The sequence below is a fragment of the Delphinapterus leucas genome, chromosome 20, assembly GCF_059928025.1.
Source record: "Delphinapterus leucas isolate spDelLeu-1000000601 "Yukka" chromosome 20, BTC_Dleu_Yukka2, whole genome shotgun sequence".
Lineage (NCBI taxonomy): Eukaryota > Metazoa > Chordata > Mammalia > Artiodactyla > Monodontidae > Delphinapterus > Delphinapterus leucas.
This window is the reverse complement of record NC_143148.1, coordinates 3,833,883-3,852,413: the sequence shown is the minus strand read 5'-3', so window position 1 is coordinate 3,852,413 and position 18,531 is coordinate 3,833,883. Positions and strand designations below refer to the sequence as shown.

General features: G+C 52.2%; 1 protein-coding gene across 5 annotated transcripts; it reads right to left on the bottom strand.

Annotated features, from left to right (window-relative positions):
- Positions 1-13,719, bottom strand: HSPBP1 (HSPA (Hsp70) binding protein 1). 5 transcript variants are annotated; one of them, XM_022585994.2, is made up of 8 exons: positions 13,621-13,719; positions 12,855-13,061; positions 10,516-10,720; positions 8,564-8,788; positions 4,987-5,142; positions 4,798-4,894; positions 4,217-4,328; positions 1-582 (listed from the first exon to the last, which is right to left on the bottom strand). In XM_022585994.2, the coding sequence occupies exons 2-8, from the start codon at positions 13,056-13,058 to the stop codon at positions 508-510; spliced, it is 1,074 nt and encodes a 357-aa protein (XP_022441702.1). In that variant the 5' UTR covers positions 13,059-13,061; positions 13,621-13,719; the 3' UTR covers positions 1-507. The 5 variants fall into 5 exon arrangements, with proteins under 5 accessions (XP_022441702.1, XP_089758228.1, XP_022441704.1 ...); XM_089902102.1 differs by lacking the exon at positions 13,621-13,719 and adding an exon at positions 13,573-13,594; XM_022585996.3 differs by lacking the exon at positions 13,621-13,719 and adding an exon at positions 13,481-13,565.
- Positions 13,720-18,531: the final 4,812 nt, after the last annotated feature.

The following is an 18,531-nucleotide window of genomic DNA, read 5'->3' as shown; positions in this document are numbered from 1 at the left end:
TCCTCAAACAGAGGAGTAGTTGCAGAGACGGTGGGGGCCAAAGAGGAGGACTATCCCACACATTCCTTCTCCAGAGAGGCCAGGAGGATGAAAGAAGACAATGGCTCTGGACTTTAGATAGCAACACTTTTATTATTCCCAGGTTCCGCCCGCTGCTGTTCCCTCCATGGCTCCCCACGTCCCCTAAGATCGTGCCCCTCCTCCCCAACCAAGGCACTCTCCAGGGGAGGTGACAAAGGTGGCAGTGAAGGAGGTGGTGGAGGAGAAACACCTTTACTGGAAGACCAGTGTGGACACGAGAAGGGGGAATGGAGTGAGAGTGCACGAGAGGTGGGGTCCAAGGAGCCAGTGCCTTTTTCAGCGCCCCTCCTGAGGGCTGAGAAGAGACGGGCTGACACGCCCCGGCACCATCAAGGCCCTCCTCTCCTTTGGGAGAGGGCCTCGTGGGTGAGGGGGAGTCAGGAGGCCTGGGGTTCCCACAAAGAGAGGGAGAGAAGCCACCGGGTTTCACCGATCCATGCTGTCGTCCGTCGGGGTGGAGAAACAGGTCTGTAGCAACTTTTCGCAGAACTCCAGCTCCTCCTGGATTGGGGTGTGAGATTGGGAGCCCTGAGTGCAGAGGCCACCCCCTGCCTTCACCAGCTTTGCCCGCAGAAACGGCTCCTCTTCCCTCCCACCCACCACCCCAGAAGCTTCCTGTCTCACCCCACTGGTCTGTCCTCACATCAGCCCCCTCCAGCTTGTCCTAACTCCCAGAAATGACCAACCTCGATTAATCCCTACTTAAAATCCCTTCCATGGATACAAACTCCAGAGACCAAGAAAGAAGCACTGATAGACTGGACCACATAAACATAAAAGGTATCTGCATAGCAGAAAGATGTCAGAAACAAAAGTGAAAGAAAAACAACAATTTGAGGTGAAAAATATTTGCAACTCATCACAAACGTCTAACATACTTAATACTTCAAGAGCTTTAATGGGGGCTTCCCTGGTGACGCAGTGGTTAAGAATCTGCCTGCCAACGCAGGGGACACGGGTTCGAGCCCTGGTCCGGGAAGATCCCGCATACCACGGAGCAACTAAGCCCGTGTGCCACAACTACTGAGACTGCGCTCTAGAGCCCGTGAGCCACAACTACTGAAGCCCGCGTGCCACAGCTACTGAAGCCTGCACGCCTAGAGCCGGTGCTCTGCAACAAGAGAAGCCACCGCAATGAGGAGCCCGCGCACTGCAACGAAGAGTAGCCCCCACTCGCCACAACTAGAGAAAGCCTGCAGGCAGCAACGAAGACCCAATGCAGCAATCAATCAATCAATCAATCAAAATTTTTTTAAAAAATTAAGCTTTAATGAATCAGTTGCAAAACCACCACCCATTAGATAAATGGGCAAAGGATATGAATGAGTAGTTCACAAAAAAAGGAAAAAGATGCCCAACTTCACTCACGGGAGAAATGCAAACATAAACTGGACTGGAATACTGCTTTTCACCAATAAGCTTGAAGAAAGGTCAAATGGCTTGAGGAAAAGCTTGAAGAAAGATCAAATGTCTTGAGGCACCCTATCCTGGCCAGGATGTGGGAAAGTTGAGTACCCTCATGGCTGCAGTGTCGACTGGTTCAACTTCTATGGAGAACAACTTGGCAACAGCTAAGGACATGGCGCTTAAACCCTGTAACTTCATCTTTAACCTACCTTAACCCAGCCTTTCCCTTTCTAGAAATTGTTCTATAGACATACTCCTAAAGTTACATGTGTAAAAGGTTATTCTTTTAGCAGAGTTGATAGTAGTGAAAGAGTGGAAACAAACTCCAAGAGGATAAAGCCATAGGCACCGACACGAAACACACTCGTGGATATGTTATGAAAGGGAATATGGCAAGAGCAGAATAGTGGTCAGAATAGGCTGAATTTACACAAAATGAAGAGAGGAAGAGGAAAATAATTGATATGTACATTTCCTTGTATGTGCACAGACTATCTTAGGAAGGCCACAGGAAGAACTGGGTGGATAGGAATAGGGGTAGGAGGGAGACTTTTCACTGTTTATCCTCTCATGCATCTTGAATTTTGAACCACATGACTATGGGGCCTATTCAAAAAGCACCAATGTAATTTAATTTAACTCTACACAGGGCCCACAAAAATACCTACAAAAGAGGACTGGCTAAATCATGATGTAATTACTTCAGAGAATACTATGCAATTATAATATTGAATTACACTGAAATTAAAGCACACCTCTATTTACATATCTGGAAAGAGTTCTAAGACAGACACATAGGGGAGAAAGAAGGCCATGTGAAAACAGAGGCAGAAATCGGAGTGACGGATGTATCCATAAGCCAAGGAACGTCAAGGACTGCCAGCAACTACTAGAAGCTGGAAGAGGCAAGGAAAGATTCTTCCCTAGAACCTTCAGAGGGAGCACGGTCTTGCTGACACCTTGACTTCAGACTTCTTTTCCCCAGAACTGTGAAACAATACATTTCTGTGTTAAGCCACCCAGTGTGTGGTACTCTGTTACAGCAGCTCTAGGAAACAAATGCACCACCTTACCTAAAATATCACAGCCCACCATTCTCTAACCCCTCACTGGTTTAATTTTTCCTCGCTGTAGTTCTAACTTCCTCATGTCATATTATACACAACAGTATATGTTAAATTATATAGATACGTATTACACGTGTGTGTATAGATAGATATGTATCTGTAAATACGTATTTGTGTGTGCGTTTGTCTACATTTTTATCTGTTACCCCATGAGCCCCATGAGAACCAAGGCTGTATCCCTTTGCTCCAAATCTCCAGTGCTCAGGTTGGGACCTGGCACATGGGTGACCTGCCCCTGATGGAAAAATGAAGGTTTCCACAGCTGTATACATATGTAAAACTTCTCACATTGCACACTTTCAATATAGGTAAATTATACCTCAATAAAGCTGTTAAAATTTGTTTTGAAAACAAAAAAAAAGGCATGTTGGCCGGTTCACACGAGGCTTCCCTCACCAGGTTGGTCTCATGGTCTGGTACCAGGATCTGGCACACCAGAGGCTCAGGGAACAAACACATGGATGCATCAAGCAAGGATGGCTAAAACCACAGGCCGGACGAGGGCCGGGGCTTCCCCTGCCCCCCATGGGCACAAATCTCCACAGGTTCTCGTGATGAGGTCAGGGGGCGAGCCCCTGGGGGCGGGCACTGTGCCTCTCCCAGTCACCCCCGCTCCTCACACCCAGTGCCCAGCACCCTTCTGCAAACACCTGATGGTGTCCACAGAGGAATGATCTCAGCACAATGGAAGTCCCAAGAAGCTGGCACGTTTGCTGTGTCCAGCTTTGCTGAAGCACCAGCGTCTGGGCGGTACTATAACGGTTGGATAAATTACTTAAGTAAAGTTAACTAAATCACTTAATCCTTTAAATAATTAAATAACTACTGAATATGTAATTAGTTGTTCTTTATCACTTATTTGTTACTTATCTATTTAAATACCTGAGTTGTTACTTATCACTTGTTACTCAATATCTATATAATTAATATCTAATGAGTTGTTATCACTTATTTGTTACGTATCTATTTAACTATTTAGTGAGTTATTTATTGCTTGTTATTTATCACTTGTTACCCTTTATCTAATTAAATAGCTAATGAGTTGTTATTTATCACATATTAGTTACTTACCTATTTAATCAAATATTTAATTTGTTGCTATTTATCATTTACTTATTTATCAATCTAAAAATACTTAAATATTTGAATGATATGATGTAAACAACAATATTAAATAATTTGGATAATAATTAGATGAGTTTGGGGGAATTCCCTGGCGGTCCAGTGGTTAGGACTCAATGCTTCCACTGCAGGGGTTACAGGTTCTATCCCCACTTGGGGAACTAAGATCCCGCAAGCTGTGAGTCATGGCCAAAAAAAAAAAAAATTAAATGAATTCGTTAACTCTTTAACTCTCGAAACCCCAGCTTCTGGTTCTCCTTGCAATCCCCCTGGTGTTAACACAGCACGAGTCACATGGGGGGGGGCAATAAATGTTTGCTGAATGATGACTAGAGAAACACATGAATTGCAAAGAGGATGTAAACAAAAGCGTGGGCGAAGAGACCACAGAGACCCAGAAGGCAGGCACCAGGCTGGCCCCTCCCACAAAACGGCTGGGTCCCCTGGGCCAGCGCCCCCGCCCCTCCCATCAGCAGTACCTGGTACTCCTCGTGCTGCTGCAGCAGCTGGCACCGGTGCCGCAGAAGCTCCTCCAGGCCCAGCTCGGGCTCCCGGCACTCCCGCACACCCTGGGGGAAGTCAGTCACCAAGCTGCGGGGACAGGAGAGCAGCCCTTGGGACCTCGCTCTGCACAGCACCCTGAACCACGGGAGCCTCGGCAAGCTGCTCCCCCACACTGGGCCTCAGTTTCCCCACCTGCAACGTGGACTTGACTCCTGTCCCCGCCCCAGCCCAGGGACTTCGATGAGACTTGTACAAAACAGGGCACTCAGCACAGTGCCCGGCCTGGAGCCGACTCCACATGTGAGAGCTGCTGCCTGCTTGTCCAGCTGCTCCATCGTGTTTTAAGACTCTAACCTGCTTGTGCTTCGTGCGGGGGATGGGGGAGTATGAGTGTAAGAAAGACTCTCCCCCTCCTCCCCAGGCTGCTGCGGCAGCCCCCAAGGTGAGGAAACTGAGGCTCAGGGAGGGCCAGCGCCGTGGTTCCTGCTCCCCTCTGACCCTAAACCCTTTAGCCCCCACGGGGGGGGGGGGGCGGTCCTTTTGGGCCCCAGCGCACCTGCACAGGGCTCCAAGCACGTGCTCATGGAAGGGGCTGTGTTCTGTTCGGACGAGGGCCACCAGCTGCTGGACCATGCCCATGGAGCACAGGGTCCCTGCGGAAGGGCCACGGGGTCAGAGGGGCAGTCCCTTCCCCCGTGCACTCCCCGCCAGGCACCATCCCAGCTCCCTGCCCTGGCCACCCCACCTTTGTGTTCAGGGTGGCCCACCAGCAGGTTTTGCAGCAGGAACGCTGACTTGACCTTGAGCTTTTGCACCTGCTGCTGCATGGCCCGCATCAACACAGAGAAGCCGTCCAGGCGGAGGAACTGCAGCAGCCCAGCCTCCTGCTCCCGGACCAGGCCTGGGGAGGGGGGAAGGCGGGGCCTTGAGGTGACAGTCACCACTGCCACCATTATCGTCCCCATTATCTCACCATCACCACCATCATTACTGTCATCACCCACCATCATCACCACCAATATCATCACCACTACCATCACCACCATCAACACCACCCTCATCACCATCGAGACCATCACCCTCATCACCATCACCATCACCAATATCGTCATCAGCATCATCACCATCCTCATCACCGTCGATTTCTATGGGTCCGCGCTTCGCAAGCATTACCTTTAAGTACTTTTAATTTAGGGGCTTCCCTGGTGGTGCAGTGGTTAAGAATCCGTCTGCCAACGCAGGGGACACGGGTTCGAGCCCTGGTCCAGGAAGATCCCACATGCCACGGAGCAACTAAGCCCCGGCACCACAACTACTGAGCCTGCGCTCTAGAGCCCGCAACACAACTACTGAGCCTGTGTGCCACAACTACTGAAGCCCGCGCGCCTAGAGCCCGTGCTCCACAACAAGAGAAGCCCGCGCACCGCAACGAAGAGTAGCCCCCGCTCGCCGCAACTAGAGAAAGCCCGCGTGCAGCAACGAAGACCCAAGGCAGCCAAAATTAAATAAATAAATAAATTTTTTAAAAAAATATATTTTTAATTGAGATATAATTCCACAGTCTGTACAATTTACCTTTTTAAAGTATACAATTCAGTGGTTTTTAGTATATTCACAAGGTTGGCTTACCAGAACTATCTAACTCCAGCATATTTTCATCACTCCCAAAAGAAGCCCCATACCTGTTAGCAGTCCCTCCCCCCAACTGGCAACCACTAATCCGCTTTCCACATCTATGAATTTGCCTCTTCCGGACATTTCATATAAATGGAATCAAACACTATGTGGTCTTCTGTGGTTGGCTTCTTTCACTCAGCATGTTTTCTAGGCTCGTCCAGGTTACAGCATGAATCAATATTTCATTCCTTTTAATGGTTGAATAGTATCCCATTGTATGAATAAGCCACGTTTTTTTAATCCATCCATCCATTGATGGGAACATTACCTCTTTTTAATCCTCAAAACCACCCTAGGAGGTGAGTGCTCTAGGAATCCCATTTTACTGAAGAGGAAACTAAGACCCAGAGAGCCAGACTACTTCGTGAGGGTGACAGGCACCCTGGAAGGCCTCCAAGTATGACAGAACCAGCCTGAGGGGTGCACCTCCAAGGAGGCGCCGACTTGGGCAGGGTCTAGGCCAGGATAGATGGGAGCCCCCAGAAACCCGTGGCCAGTAAATCCCTGACATGTGGCAAGTGCCACTGAGGACCTGAGTTGTTAACCTCATTTGAGTTTAATTTATTTCAGTTTAGGGTAAAAAAGTGAAGCAGCGGCACAGCATGTTCCCATTAAGCACAACTTCGTCCCTCACTACAACTACACTCCACACTGACCGCTAAAAATACAGCCTGAGGTGAGACGTGCTTTACATGTAGGATGTACACTGGGTTTCAAAGAGGTAGAGTGAAAAAAAAGATGTAAAATATCTCATTAATACTCCACATAATGATGGGCTGAAATGATAATAATTTGGATATATGGGGTTAGATAAAACATTACTCAATTTAAAAAATAAAAAAAGGACAGGCGGATGGTGAGGGGAAGACATGACAACCCTCCACGTCCGCTCTGCCTTCATGACGGATCCAGGAGCAACCACTTCCCTTCACTCCAGGGCCTCTCCACTGGGCACAGCTGACATGCGGGTACAGGCCATTCTGTGTCGTGGGGGCTGCCCTGTGCACTGGAGGGTGTTGAGCGGCAGCCCTGGCCTGAGCCCACTAGATGCCAGTGGCCTGGAGATGCATCTCCCTGGGGGTGCCCCCACCCACCTCCTCTGCCGCTCTCACACACTCCTCCACCTGACCTTCTCTTGGTCTGCGGCCAGGGGGTGAACCTCTGTGAGCCTCCATGCACCGGGCCGCAGGAGCAGTCAGAAGACCGACCAAGCAAAGGGCTCGTAGCACCAGGGCTGGCCTGTCCTAAGCACTTTCCAAATGGTAGCTGCCACACGATGGCATACCCTGCAGCCATGCCCACCCCCCAAAAAAAGAAGACAGATGCCACTGAATTGTACACTTGAAAATAGTTATGTGAATTTTACATCAATTTTTAAAAATATAAAAGGCCTCGGGCTTCCCTGGTGGTGCAGTGGTTAAGAATCCGCCTGCCAATGCAGGAGACATGGGTTCGAGCTCTGGTCCGGGAAGATCCCACATGCTGCGGAGCAACTAAGTCCGTGCACCACAGCTACTGAGCCTGCGCCCTAGAGCCTGCGAGCCACATCTACTGAAGCCTGAGCGCCTAGAGCCTGTGCTCTGCAACAAGAGAGGCCACCACAATGAGAAGTCTGCACACCGCAAGGAAGAGTAGCCCCCGCTCGCTGCAACTAGAGGAAGCCCGTGCACAGCAACAAAGACCCAACGCAGCCAAAAATAAAAATAAATAAATAAAAATAAAAGGCCTCAGCCGTAAGAAAAAAATGAAATTTTGTCATTTGCAACAACATGGATGGACTTGGAGGTATTACGCTCACTGAAATAAGTCAGAGAGAGAAAGACAAATATGGTATGTTATCACTTATATGTGGAATCTAAAAAATAAAACAAACTACTGAGGGACTTCCCTGGTGGTGCAGTGGTTAAGACTCCACGCTCCCCATTCAGGGGGCCCGGGTTCGATCCCTGGTCAGGGAACTAGATCCCACACGCATGCTGCAACTAAGAGTTTGCATGCCACAACTAAGAAGGCTGCCTGCCACAACTAAGACCCGGCACAACCAACCAAATAAATAAAATATTTTTTAAAAAATAAAATAAAACAAACTATTGAATATAATAAAAAAGAAGCAGACTCACAGATGTAGAGAACAAACTAGTGGTTACCAGTGATGAGAGGGAAGCGGGGAGGCACAAGACAGGGGTGGGTTTTAAGAGGTACCAAAAAAGAGGAAAAAAAAAAAGATAAAGGGCGTTGAATTGATAGTTCCTGTAGCTCCTGCCTGGCATCCTGGATTGCATTCTCTGGGAGAAGCTGACTGCCCAGCTTGAGCTGTGATGACACTCAAGCAGCCCCCGAGAGGACCCCGCCCATGACAAGGAGTGATCGGGGCCCCAAATGTCCACAGTGCCAAGACTGAGAGCCCTGAGGGGCCTAAAAGCACTCAAGCTGGGCCTCGTCCCGTGTTGTGAGGCTCTGGCTCTCTGACCAGCGGCAGGTGTGGCAAGCTCACTGCTCTGTTCCCAGCACCCAGCAGAGCCCCGGCAGGTACTGGGGATAAACGAACACACAAGGCCCCTCTCTCTCTGCCCCAAAGCAGATCCGGAAGCTGGCACCAGCCCTAGGGACCCGAGCCCCTCCCCGGCAGCCCCCGGGACACTCACAGGAGATGGCGAAGAGGGCCTTGACGCGCACAGCATCGCAGGGGTCCCGATCCAGCAGGCGCAGCAGCTTGCGCAGTGCGCCAAGGCCCAGCACCTGCTCCTGGATGGCTGCCACGTTCTGGCTGCACGTGCCGATGAGCTGCGCTGCCCGCCACCGCAGCCCCGCAGGCCCCGCCTCCAGGTAGCGGCCCACCAGCAGGTGCATGCCGGACAGCTGGCAGAAGTCTGTGTAGAGAGAGGGGAGCAGACAGGCCAGGTGTGATGAGCTGAGCTCTGTCCCCACAGATTTACACTGAAGCCCTAACCCCCAAGGCCTCAAAATATGTCTCTATCTGGAGACAGGGCTTTAAAGAGGTGATTAAAGTGAAACGGTGTCATGGGATGGGGCCCTAATCCAATATGACTGGGGCCCTTATAAAAAAGAGGAGATTAGGACACAGACATGCACAGAGGGATGACCACATGAGGACAGAGCAAGAAGGCCCCCATATACAAGCCAAGGACAGGGGCCTCAGAAGAAATCAACCCTCAGACTTCGAGCCTCCAGAACTGTGAGAGAAGAGCCTTCTGTTGTTTAAGTCCCCAGTCTGTGGTGCTTTGTTACGGCAGCCCAACTGGACAAATACACCAGGTGAGGCTGAGGGGAGCCTGCCCCCAAGGGCAGGCTCTCCCCAAGCACCCAACTGGGGGTCTGTCCAAGGCCAGTGTGTCTCAACAATGTCAGCATTTGGAGGGTCAGGGTCCCAGGCTCCAGCCCACTAAATGCCAGTTCTGACCCCCAGTCTTTGTGACAATCAGAACATCCCCTGTGGGAGAACACACCACACCAGACGTCCGCAAACTATAGCCTACCACCTGTTTTCTGTATTGGTGAGCTTGGTGGTTCTTCAAAAAGTTAAATACAGAGTTGCCCTGTGACAACTCTTACATATATATCTAAAAGCATCGAAAGCAGAAACTTGAACATATGCTTGTACACCAGTGTCCACAGCAGCATTATTTACTGTAACCAAAGGGGGAAGTGACCCAAATGCCCGTCAACTGATGAACGAATAAACAACATGTAGCCCATCCACACACTGGCGTCTCAGTCAGCCACAAAAAGTAATAAAGTTCTGATACAGCTAAGACATGGAAGAACCTTGAAAACATCACCTTCAGTGAAGGAATCCAGTCACAAAAGGTGACATATTCTACTATTCCATGTACCTAAAATGTCCAGAACAGACAAATCCACACCATCAACGACCACACCACACCCCTCCAAGTGGAAGTGACCACTCATTCTTCTATGGGCTTCTCAGCATTTAGAATAAAACCCACAGCACCAGCCTTGGCCCGTGAGCCCCTGTATGCCCAGCATCACTTCCTAGACCTCGCCCCTCACTCACTCTGCTCTGCTGGCTTCACTGCTGTTCCCACACAGGCCAGGCAGGTTCCCACCTCAGGGCCTTTGCACTGGTCATTCCCTCTACCTGGAATGCTTTTTCCAGAGCTAATTCCATGACTCACGCCCTCACTTCAGGTCTCTGATCAAATGCCACTCCTCGGGGAGGCCTTCTCTGACTACCCCATCCAGGACCACCTCCTGTCTCTTACTCTAGGGAGTGGCAATGGACTCCCAGCAGACTAGGGTGAAATGGTCAGTCTCAGAGAGCATCAGGGAGGTGGTGAACTGAACCTTGCGCCATCACTGCTCCTGATGGCAAGCAGACCAAGCATGGAGGGACAGGGCAGTCTCACCTGGGGCCTGAGTCAGAGCCGGAATGGAGGGGTAAGGCTGGGAGGCTGGGAGGAGGCTGGTTGTGTGGTCCCTGAGACAAAGGACAAGGGCTGGGCTGCAGCAGGACCCAGGGCTTAGGAGGAGGAGGCAAGAGACAGAAGGGAGACCAGAAGGCAGAAGGGACAGGACCCTGGAGGCTGGGGGCAGGCTGGAGCGGGCCTGGCTGTACCTGCGGCGTTGTCCATGTTCTCGCACAGGTCGGCCAGCAGCTCCAGGGCCCCCTCACGCTCTTGCTGGTCAGCAGCCAGTTCAGCCTCACCAGCTGAGGGGGTTGTGGGCTGGGACAGCACTCGGAGGCAGTTCTTCATCTGCTCCACCTCTTCCCGCTGGCCCCGGAAGGCAGCCGACATGGCCTCCTGCAGCCACTGGCGCCTCTGGGGGTTGAGGCGGAGCGGGAGGGTGGGGGAAAGAAGCAAACCTCATCAATAATCAACTCAGGAATAACAGTCATTAATAATAACAGCCAACATCTGAGAGTTGAGTGTCCTTCAGTCAACACGTACCTACCGGGCACCTTCTCTACTGACAGACTCGTTTCTAGACGCTAGATCTATGGACTGGCTGTGGGGCGTGAGAAGAAAAAGAGGGGTCAGGGACACCTAGGTTTTTGTCCTGAACAACTAGAAGGAGATGGGGAAGACTGCAAGAGAAGCAGCAGTGGAGTGAGAGGAGTAGAGATTAGAGCTCTTTTTTTTTTTTTTTTTTTTTTTGCGGTACGTGGGCCTCTCACTGTTGTGGCCTCTCCCGTTGCGGAGCACAGGCTCCGGACGGGCAGACTCAGCGGCCATGGCTCACGGGCCCGGCTGCTCCGCAGCATGTGGGATCTTCCCAGACCAGGGCACGAACTTCTGTTCCCCGCATAGGCAGGCGGACTCTCAACCACTGCGCCACCAGGGAAGCCCTAGAGCTCATTTCTGAACTTGTTAAGTTTGAGGGGTCCATGGCACACCCAAGGCCAGATATTGAGTACGCTGCCTGAAGTTCAGGGAGGAGGTCCAGCCTTGATCTCAACCTCGAGGATTTCTCAACCTCGACTCTGCTGACACTTTGAGCTGGATTGTTCTGCCGTGGGGGTCGTCCTGTGCACTGTAGGGTGTTGAGCAGCATCCCTGGCCTCCACCCACCAGATGCCAACAGCACTGCCCCCACCTCCCACCCCCCCGACCCCACCATGGTTAAAACTGCCCCCCCAGGAGAGCACCACTGGCCTAGAGATATAAATTTAAGAATCATCAGGGCATCCCTGGTGGCGCAGTGGTTGAGAGTCCGCCTGCCAATGCAGGGGACATGGGTTCTTGCCCTGGTCCGGGAAGATCCCACATGCCGCGGAGTGGCTGGGCCTGTGAGCCATGGCCGCTAAGCCTGCGCGTCCAGAGCCTGTGCTCCGCAACGGGAGAGGCCACAGCAGTGAGAGGCCCGCGTACCGCATAAAAAAAAATTTTTTAAATAAAAAAAATTAAAAGAATCATCAGAGGAAAACGTCAACGTGAGATCACATAGGAAGTGAGGGTAGAAGAGAGAGTCCTGGTGTGCTCCATGGTTAAGAGGCTGGGGAATGAGGATGAACCAACAGAGAAGATGGGGAAGAAGAGCCAGTGAGTGGGATGAAAAGCAGAAAAGCATGTTGTTCCAGATGCCAAATGAAGAAAGAACTCAAGGGGAGGGGGTAGTAATCAAATGCTACTAGTAAGTCAAATAAGATAAGCACTGAAAACTGGCCGCTGGTTTTTTGGTTTTTGGCCAGGCTCCGTGGTCACTGTCCTGGATAAATTTGGGCAAGATGTTAATCTTTCTGTACCTGTTGCCTGCCTCATGGTCCCAGAGGTTCAATGACATCATGGATGTAACCAAATTAGCACCATATTTTGTATACTGTAATTGTCATCGCCAACTAAACATCATGTATAACAAATATTGCTATTAATCTCCGAAACAACCTTCCATGGTTAAGGATTACTGTTATTCCCACTTCACAGATGAGAAAATGGAGGCACGGAAAAGTGCGACTTGCCCAAGGTCACATAGTCAGCCATCCACAAAGCCTTAAGTCAAATCTAAGCGGTCTGTCCACAGAGCCTGTGTTCTTAATGAGAATATCCTGCTGCCTTCAGGAGCACGACCTCTGTGTCAGGTTCTGTGTTGAGCCCTACTTCAACTGGAACCTCAGAACTACCCTGTGAAGTACCACTGTTATTCTTATCATCAACATCAACTTGCAACTAAAGAACTCGACGCTCAGAAACATGAAGTGATATACCCAAGGTCACACAGCTGTATGATGCTGAATCCACGGCTGTCTGGCTCTGGAGAGCCCTTGCTTTTTCTTTTTAGCATAAGACTCTCTGTCTCCCAGCACAGTGCAGGGATCCAGGGATCTGACCTTCAGTCTACAATAACCCTATCGAGCACAAATACAGTCTACTATGCCTTCACAGCGGGACTCCCGCCCCTCCCCAGATATCTGTCCCCACGTCCCTCACCCCAGTTTCTCGGGTCCCCACCCTTTACCTCCTCACTCATGGGTTCTGGAGGGAGGTCTGGCTCTTCAGAGCCCGCCGTGATGGCCATCTGCAGCAGACCTTGGAGGTTTCGCGGTGGCGGGGGATTGCCGGAGCCGCCCGCGGAGGAGCCGCTGCCCCCTGACGAGCAACCCTGGGAGGCTGGGGGCAGCGCCAGGGGAAGGCGACTGCTCCCGGAGCCTTGGTTCGCCATGGGCTGTTTGCAAAGAAGGGAAGAATGTGTTGGGGTAGGGGATGGTCCCCGCTGAGGTAGCTCTGGCGTCCTGGCGGGTCGATTCCTGGGGGTCTGCTGATAAGGTGGCGTTTTAGGGAAGCTCCGCGGCCTCGCATGACCCCAAACCACTCTGCCCACACCCCCTTTAACCACAGCCCTCTTTTCTTCTCTCATACCAACAGGACCCTTCCCCAAAGTCACAAGTCCCTCCTTCCTCCCTAGCAACAGGCCCCACCTACTCTCCCTAGCAACCCCCTCCTCCATTTCCACTGCAGTCCTTTCCGTCTCTTAGCAACCCCACTGCCCAGCCTTCAGAGCAACAAGCCCTCCCTGTGGTCTTCTTAGCAACAAGTCTCCTCCCTCCTCTCCGAAGAGGGGAGCCTGAGCGGGGCGGACCTCACCTTCCCGGGCCTCGTGTCGCCGCCGCTACTAAAGACAAACCCGCCCGCACCTGACTCTGCTGGGCGCCGCCATATTGACCGGAAATACTCACGGTCTCGCCCGGAATTTCCCCGCGCAGCCACCCAACTAAGGGCCGTACCTGGGCGTGAGGCTACTTCTCCCGGTTCTTAAGTCCTTCCCACCTGGCGGGATACTTCGCTCGGCCTGGCCCCTCACCTAGGCCACGCCCCCCGCGCGCACGCTCTGGTGTAAGCCCCGCCCCCTGCCCGGGTCCCGCCCCTAATGAGCCCCTCCTCCTCATTGCAAGCTCCACCCTGCCCTAGTGTAGGCCCCGCTCCCCGGTCTGGCTCCGCCTTGGCTAGACCCCTTCCACACCCACGCACCCTGTCCCAGTTCTAAACTCTGCCCCTCGCCGCCACTTAAGGCTCCGCCCCTGTTCTAGGCCTTTCGCCGTCTCCCAGCTAAACCCCGCCCCCGTGCCCGTGCACCCGCCGCTCCCCGTTAAGCCCCGCCCTCTTCCTGGCCCCGCCCCACCCCGTGGCTGCCTGTAGCGAGGGTCCCCTCACCCTCGGGGCGTTTTCCCCTGCACCTGGGCCCCGATTTCGTATTTTACTAGAGCCCTGGGTTCTCAACACTAATACCTGGCCCAGGCAGAGTTTGGCCTGTCCCACCGCCTTCTTGGCCTCAATTTCCTCTTTCGTCATAGCAGGCTGCCCGTTACCCCCACCTGCAGCACCTGTGCGGACCTCTCTTATCCTCCAGCGTCTCCCTCGTGGAATCTTCCCTGAGTCCTGCCAGGTGCAAAGGAGGTGATTCTTGAATCCTGGAAGTAAAATGCCCGGGCAAGGTGGTTTAGGCGGCTCGAGGCCTCCCTGCACCAGATTTGGGGCTCAGGTCCGGGAATGTGCCTGGTCTTTGGAGGTGTTTGCTTTGGGCTGGGCTTAGAGAAATCCTAGTTCTCTCTTCCATAAGAGGCCCTCCCACTCCAGGAAAAGGTTGTACTCAACTTTGGTGGAGCCCACAAGTCGCAGATATATTGAGCACACTGCTCGGTCTGGGATGTGCCGGGTGATCTTTTGGACAGAGATGGGAAGACCAAACATATAAGCCGTGTGTGTGTGTGTGTGTGTGTGTGTGTGTGTGTGTGTGTGTGTGTAGCACTGAGGAGGATAGCTATCAGGCGTCTGGGCCCCTGGGTACCCTATTGTATCCATTTCCTGTCTCTGCTGTTAACAAATTACCAAAAACTTAAAACAACACAGATTTATAACCTTACAGTTCAGAAGCCCGGAATGGGTCTCACTGAGTTAAAATAGTTAAACTCAAGGTGTCAGCACGGTTGTGTTTCTTCTGGAGGCTCCAGGGGAGAATGTTTCCTGGCCTTTTCCAGCATCTAGAGGCTGCCCACTTTCTTTGGATTGTGGCTGCATCATTTTGGCTACTGTTTCTTTCCGTATCCCATCTCCTCCTCTGACTCTGATCCTCATGCCTCTCCCTCATAAGAACTCTTGTGATTACATTTAGGGCCCACCCAAATGACCAGGACAACCTCCCCACGTAAGATTTTCAGTTCAATCACATCTGCAAAGTCCATTTTGCCATGTAGGTGACATATTCACAGGTTCTGAGAATTAGGATGTGGACATCTTTGGGGGCCCGTTGTTCAGCCTAATATACCTATGTACACGTATGTACAAGTCCATCTATCTGTAATACTGTTTACATATATTATTATACATAATGCCATATAATATATATGTACATATAACATGTAACTGTATATAACATTACAAATATGAACATATGTTTAATATAATGGTAGCCTAGATGAAAATTCCTCAGGTACCCTCTAAAAGACATAGCTTTGGGCTTCCCTGGTGGCGCAGTGGTTGAGGGTCCGCCTGCCAATGCAGGGGACATGGGTTCGTGTCCCGGTCCGGGAAGATCCCACATGCCGCAGAGCAGCTGGGCCCGTGAGCCATGGCCGCTGAGCCTGCGTGTCCAGAGCCTGTGCTCTGCAGCGGGAGAGGCCACAACAGTGAGAGGCCTGCGTACTGCAAAAAAAAAAAAAAAAAGACATAGCTTTTACAATGACCTGTAAGAAGGATGATCATATAATTTTCCATCCACAGCAAGACACTTGAGAGTGAAAACGGACCCTATTAATAATTACAGAATAATAGACATAAACCAGGACATGTGGTCACCCTCCTTTTTTTTTTTTTTGTGGCCACGCGGCTTACAGGATCTTAGTTCCCTGACCAGGGATCGAACCCAGTCCCCAGCAGTGAAAGTGCCGAGTTCTAACCACTGAACCACCAGGGAATTCCCTGGTCACCCTGCATCTAAGGTCCTATTTGATCTGCTTCCTCACCTCATTTCCTCTCACTGTTCCCCTCCAGCTACACTGGCTCCTTCAATCTTCCCATAACACACCGGGCACACTCCTGCCACAGGGCCTTTGCACTGCTGTTTCCTCTGCCTGGAAGGCTCCTGGCACTTTATCTACATGGCTCTGACCCTCATTTTTCTTCAGTGTCCCTTCACTGAGGAGGCCTTTCTTGGCACGGTAGTGAAAACCATATAAAGGGACTTCCCTGGTGGTCTTGTGGGTAAGACTCCATGCTCCCAATGCAGGGGGCCCAGGTTCAATCCCTGGTCGGGAAACAAGATTCTGCATGCATGCTGCAACTGAGTCCGCATGCATGCCAGAACTAAGAGTCCACATTCCGCAACAAAGATCCCGCGTGCCGCAACTAAGACCCAGCACAACCTAAATAAATAAATAAGTATTTTTTTTAAAAAATCATACAGAAAATTACTCAACAAACATTTCCTGTCCCCATTCCTCCTTTAGTTTCCACTTCATCACTGATCACGACTCTGTAACATACCATATATTTTGTGCTTTTTTTGTTTTGTTTTCTTCGTTTTGTTTTTTGGCTGTGAGGCTTGTGGGATCCTACTTCCCCTAACAGGGATCGAACCTGTGCCCCCTGCAGTGGAAGCACGGAGTCCTAACCACTGGACCACCAGGGACTTCCCAATATACCATATATTTTGATTATCTTGTTTATCTCTGGTCTCATCCACTGCAGTGAGAGCTCCATAGGACAGGGATCTTTGTTGATTTGGTTCCCTGCTGTACCCTCAACACTGGGAACAGTATCTGGCTTAGATTTGGCACTGAGTATAGATTCACGGAATGAAAGTGGTTGACTAGGAGACTTAAGGTTCATGGGTACACTCTATAGGTGATTTGGAAATTAAATGGGTGCCTAACACTTTTGGGTGTCTGATACAGGGGAATCCCGGATCACGTGGCAATCTAGCTGTGCACAGGTCCATGGATGAGCTATAGTGGGACATATGATTATACTGAAGCCCACATGAAGATCTACGGGATCCAATGGTGGGCACAGAGAATAGACAGGGGCCTAAAAAAAACACAGGGACCTCAAGGGGTTCTGGAAGTTTCTCTGTAGGAGGATCGTGGATCCTAAATGGAGGTATGGATCCAAGATGATCTAAAACCCGGCACCCTGGGCTGTGGGTGGATACAGGGTCCTGATGCTAGTGGGGAACGGAGGCCTGGGTGGACAGCTTGGGGGTCTGGGGGAACAGAGATGAGCCTTGGATCAGCAATTCCCCAAATGCTTTCCCGCTCTCTGCTTCTGTCTCCCTTTTTCTCTGCCCGTCCAATCTGTCCCATATCCCCCCAGCATCTAGCCCTTCACCTGCATGTATCCTCCATCTTTTGTGGTCCCCACCTCTATCTCTCTTTGTCAGTCTCTCTTTCTACATCTCTCTGTCTCTCTCCAGTTCTCCCTCCACCTGTCTCTCTGTTTTGTTCCTCCCCCCTGGTCCCTTTCCATCTTTCTCTCCCACTTTTCTCCTGTTCTCTGACCCTCCATCCTTCCCCTGCCATCTTCCCCTGCGCCTTACCTTTACATCTTGCCCCTCTCTGCCCCCATCCCTCTATTTTTGTTAATTTCTCTCCCCCATCTCTCTGTGTCTCCACTGCTGTCTCTCTGTGGTCTCCCCTCCATTACCCTGGGTCTCTCCCCATCTCTGGCTCTGTTTTCTCTGTTCATCTCTCTTCCCATCTGTCTCTCCATATCTCTCTGCCTCTATCCCCCACCCCCTACTCCCTGTCTCTCCAACTCTCTTTCCCTTCATCTCGGTCTCTCTCCGGTTTTCTCCATCTCTGTCTCTCCCCATCACCTTCTCTCCTTTTCTCCATCTCCCTGTCTCTCTGACCACCCCCCATCTCTCCTGTCTCTGCCTGTCTCTGGCTGCCTGCGTGTTCCCCCATCTCCCTCTCTTGCCCCATCCCTGTTTCTGGTGGTCTCCATCACCCTTGCCATCTGTCTCTTTCCCTGACTCCTGTCAGACTTCATCTCCCTTTGTGTGGCTCCACCTCAGCCCCTGCCTGTTTGCTCCGCATCTCCGTCCCTCCATCGTCTCTCCTGCATCCCTCCATCCCTCCCAGCATCCTCCCACTTCCTCTCCATCCCTCCAGCTCCCAGGCCCGCCCCCTGCCCCCGCTCCTCCCTCCCCCCTCCGAAAGGGTTAACTTTGGGGAAGGGCCCGGAGTCCCCGGATGGTGATGTCAGCGTGCGGGAGAGAAAGGACGAGGTGGCGGGGGGGAGGCGGAGAGGAGGAGGAGGCGGAGGAGAGAGGGCGCGTGGGGGGGCGGGGGGGACCTCGGCCTGCAGCATCCGCCGGCCCGCACCTCAGACCCCCCCGGCGGGGGGAGGCGCAGGCAGGGGGGGGCCGGCCAGGGACGGGCTGGGGAGGGGGGGCCGCGCAGCCCCCCCGGGCCATGCTGACTCCCGGGGCCTGACCCCCCCGGGCCAGCCCCCCCTCCCCCAGCTCCGCGGCCCGCCGACTGGGGGGGGCCCAGCCCAGCCCCCTGGGGACCCCCGGAGAGGTGGGGGGCAACCGGGGGGGCCGGGACGGAGCGGTCGCCGGCCCCCACCGGAGGGACGGGGCGACCGGCCGCAAGGGGGGCGGCCGGGGGGCCGGTCGGGCCGGGACCAAGGGCATC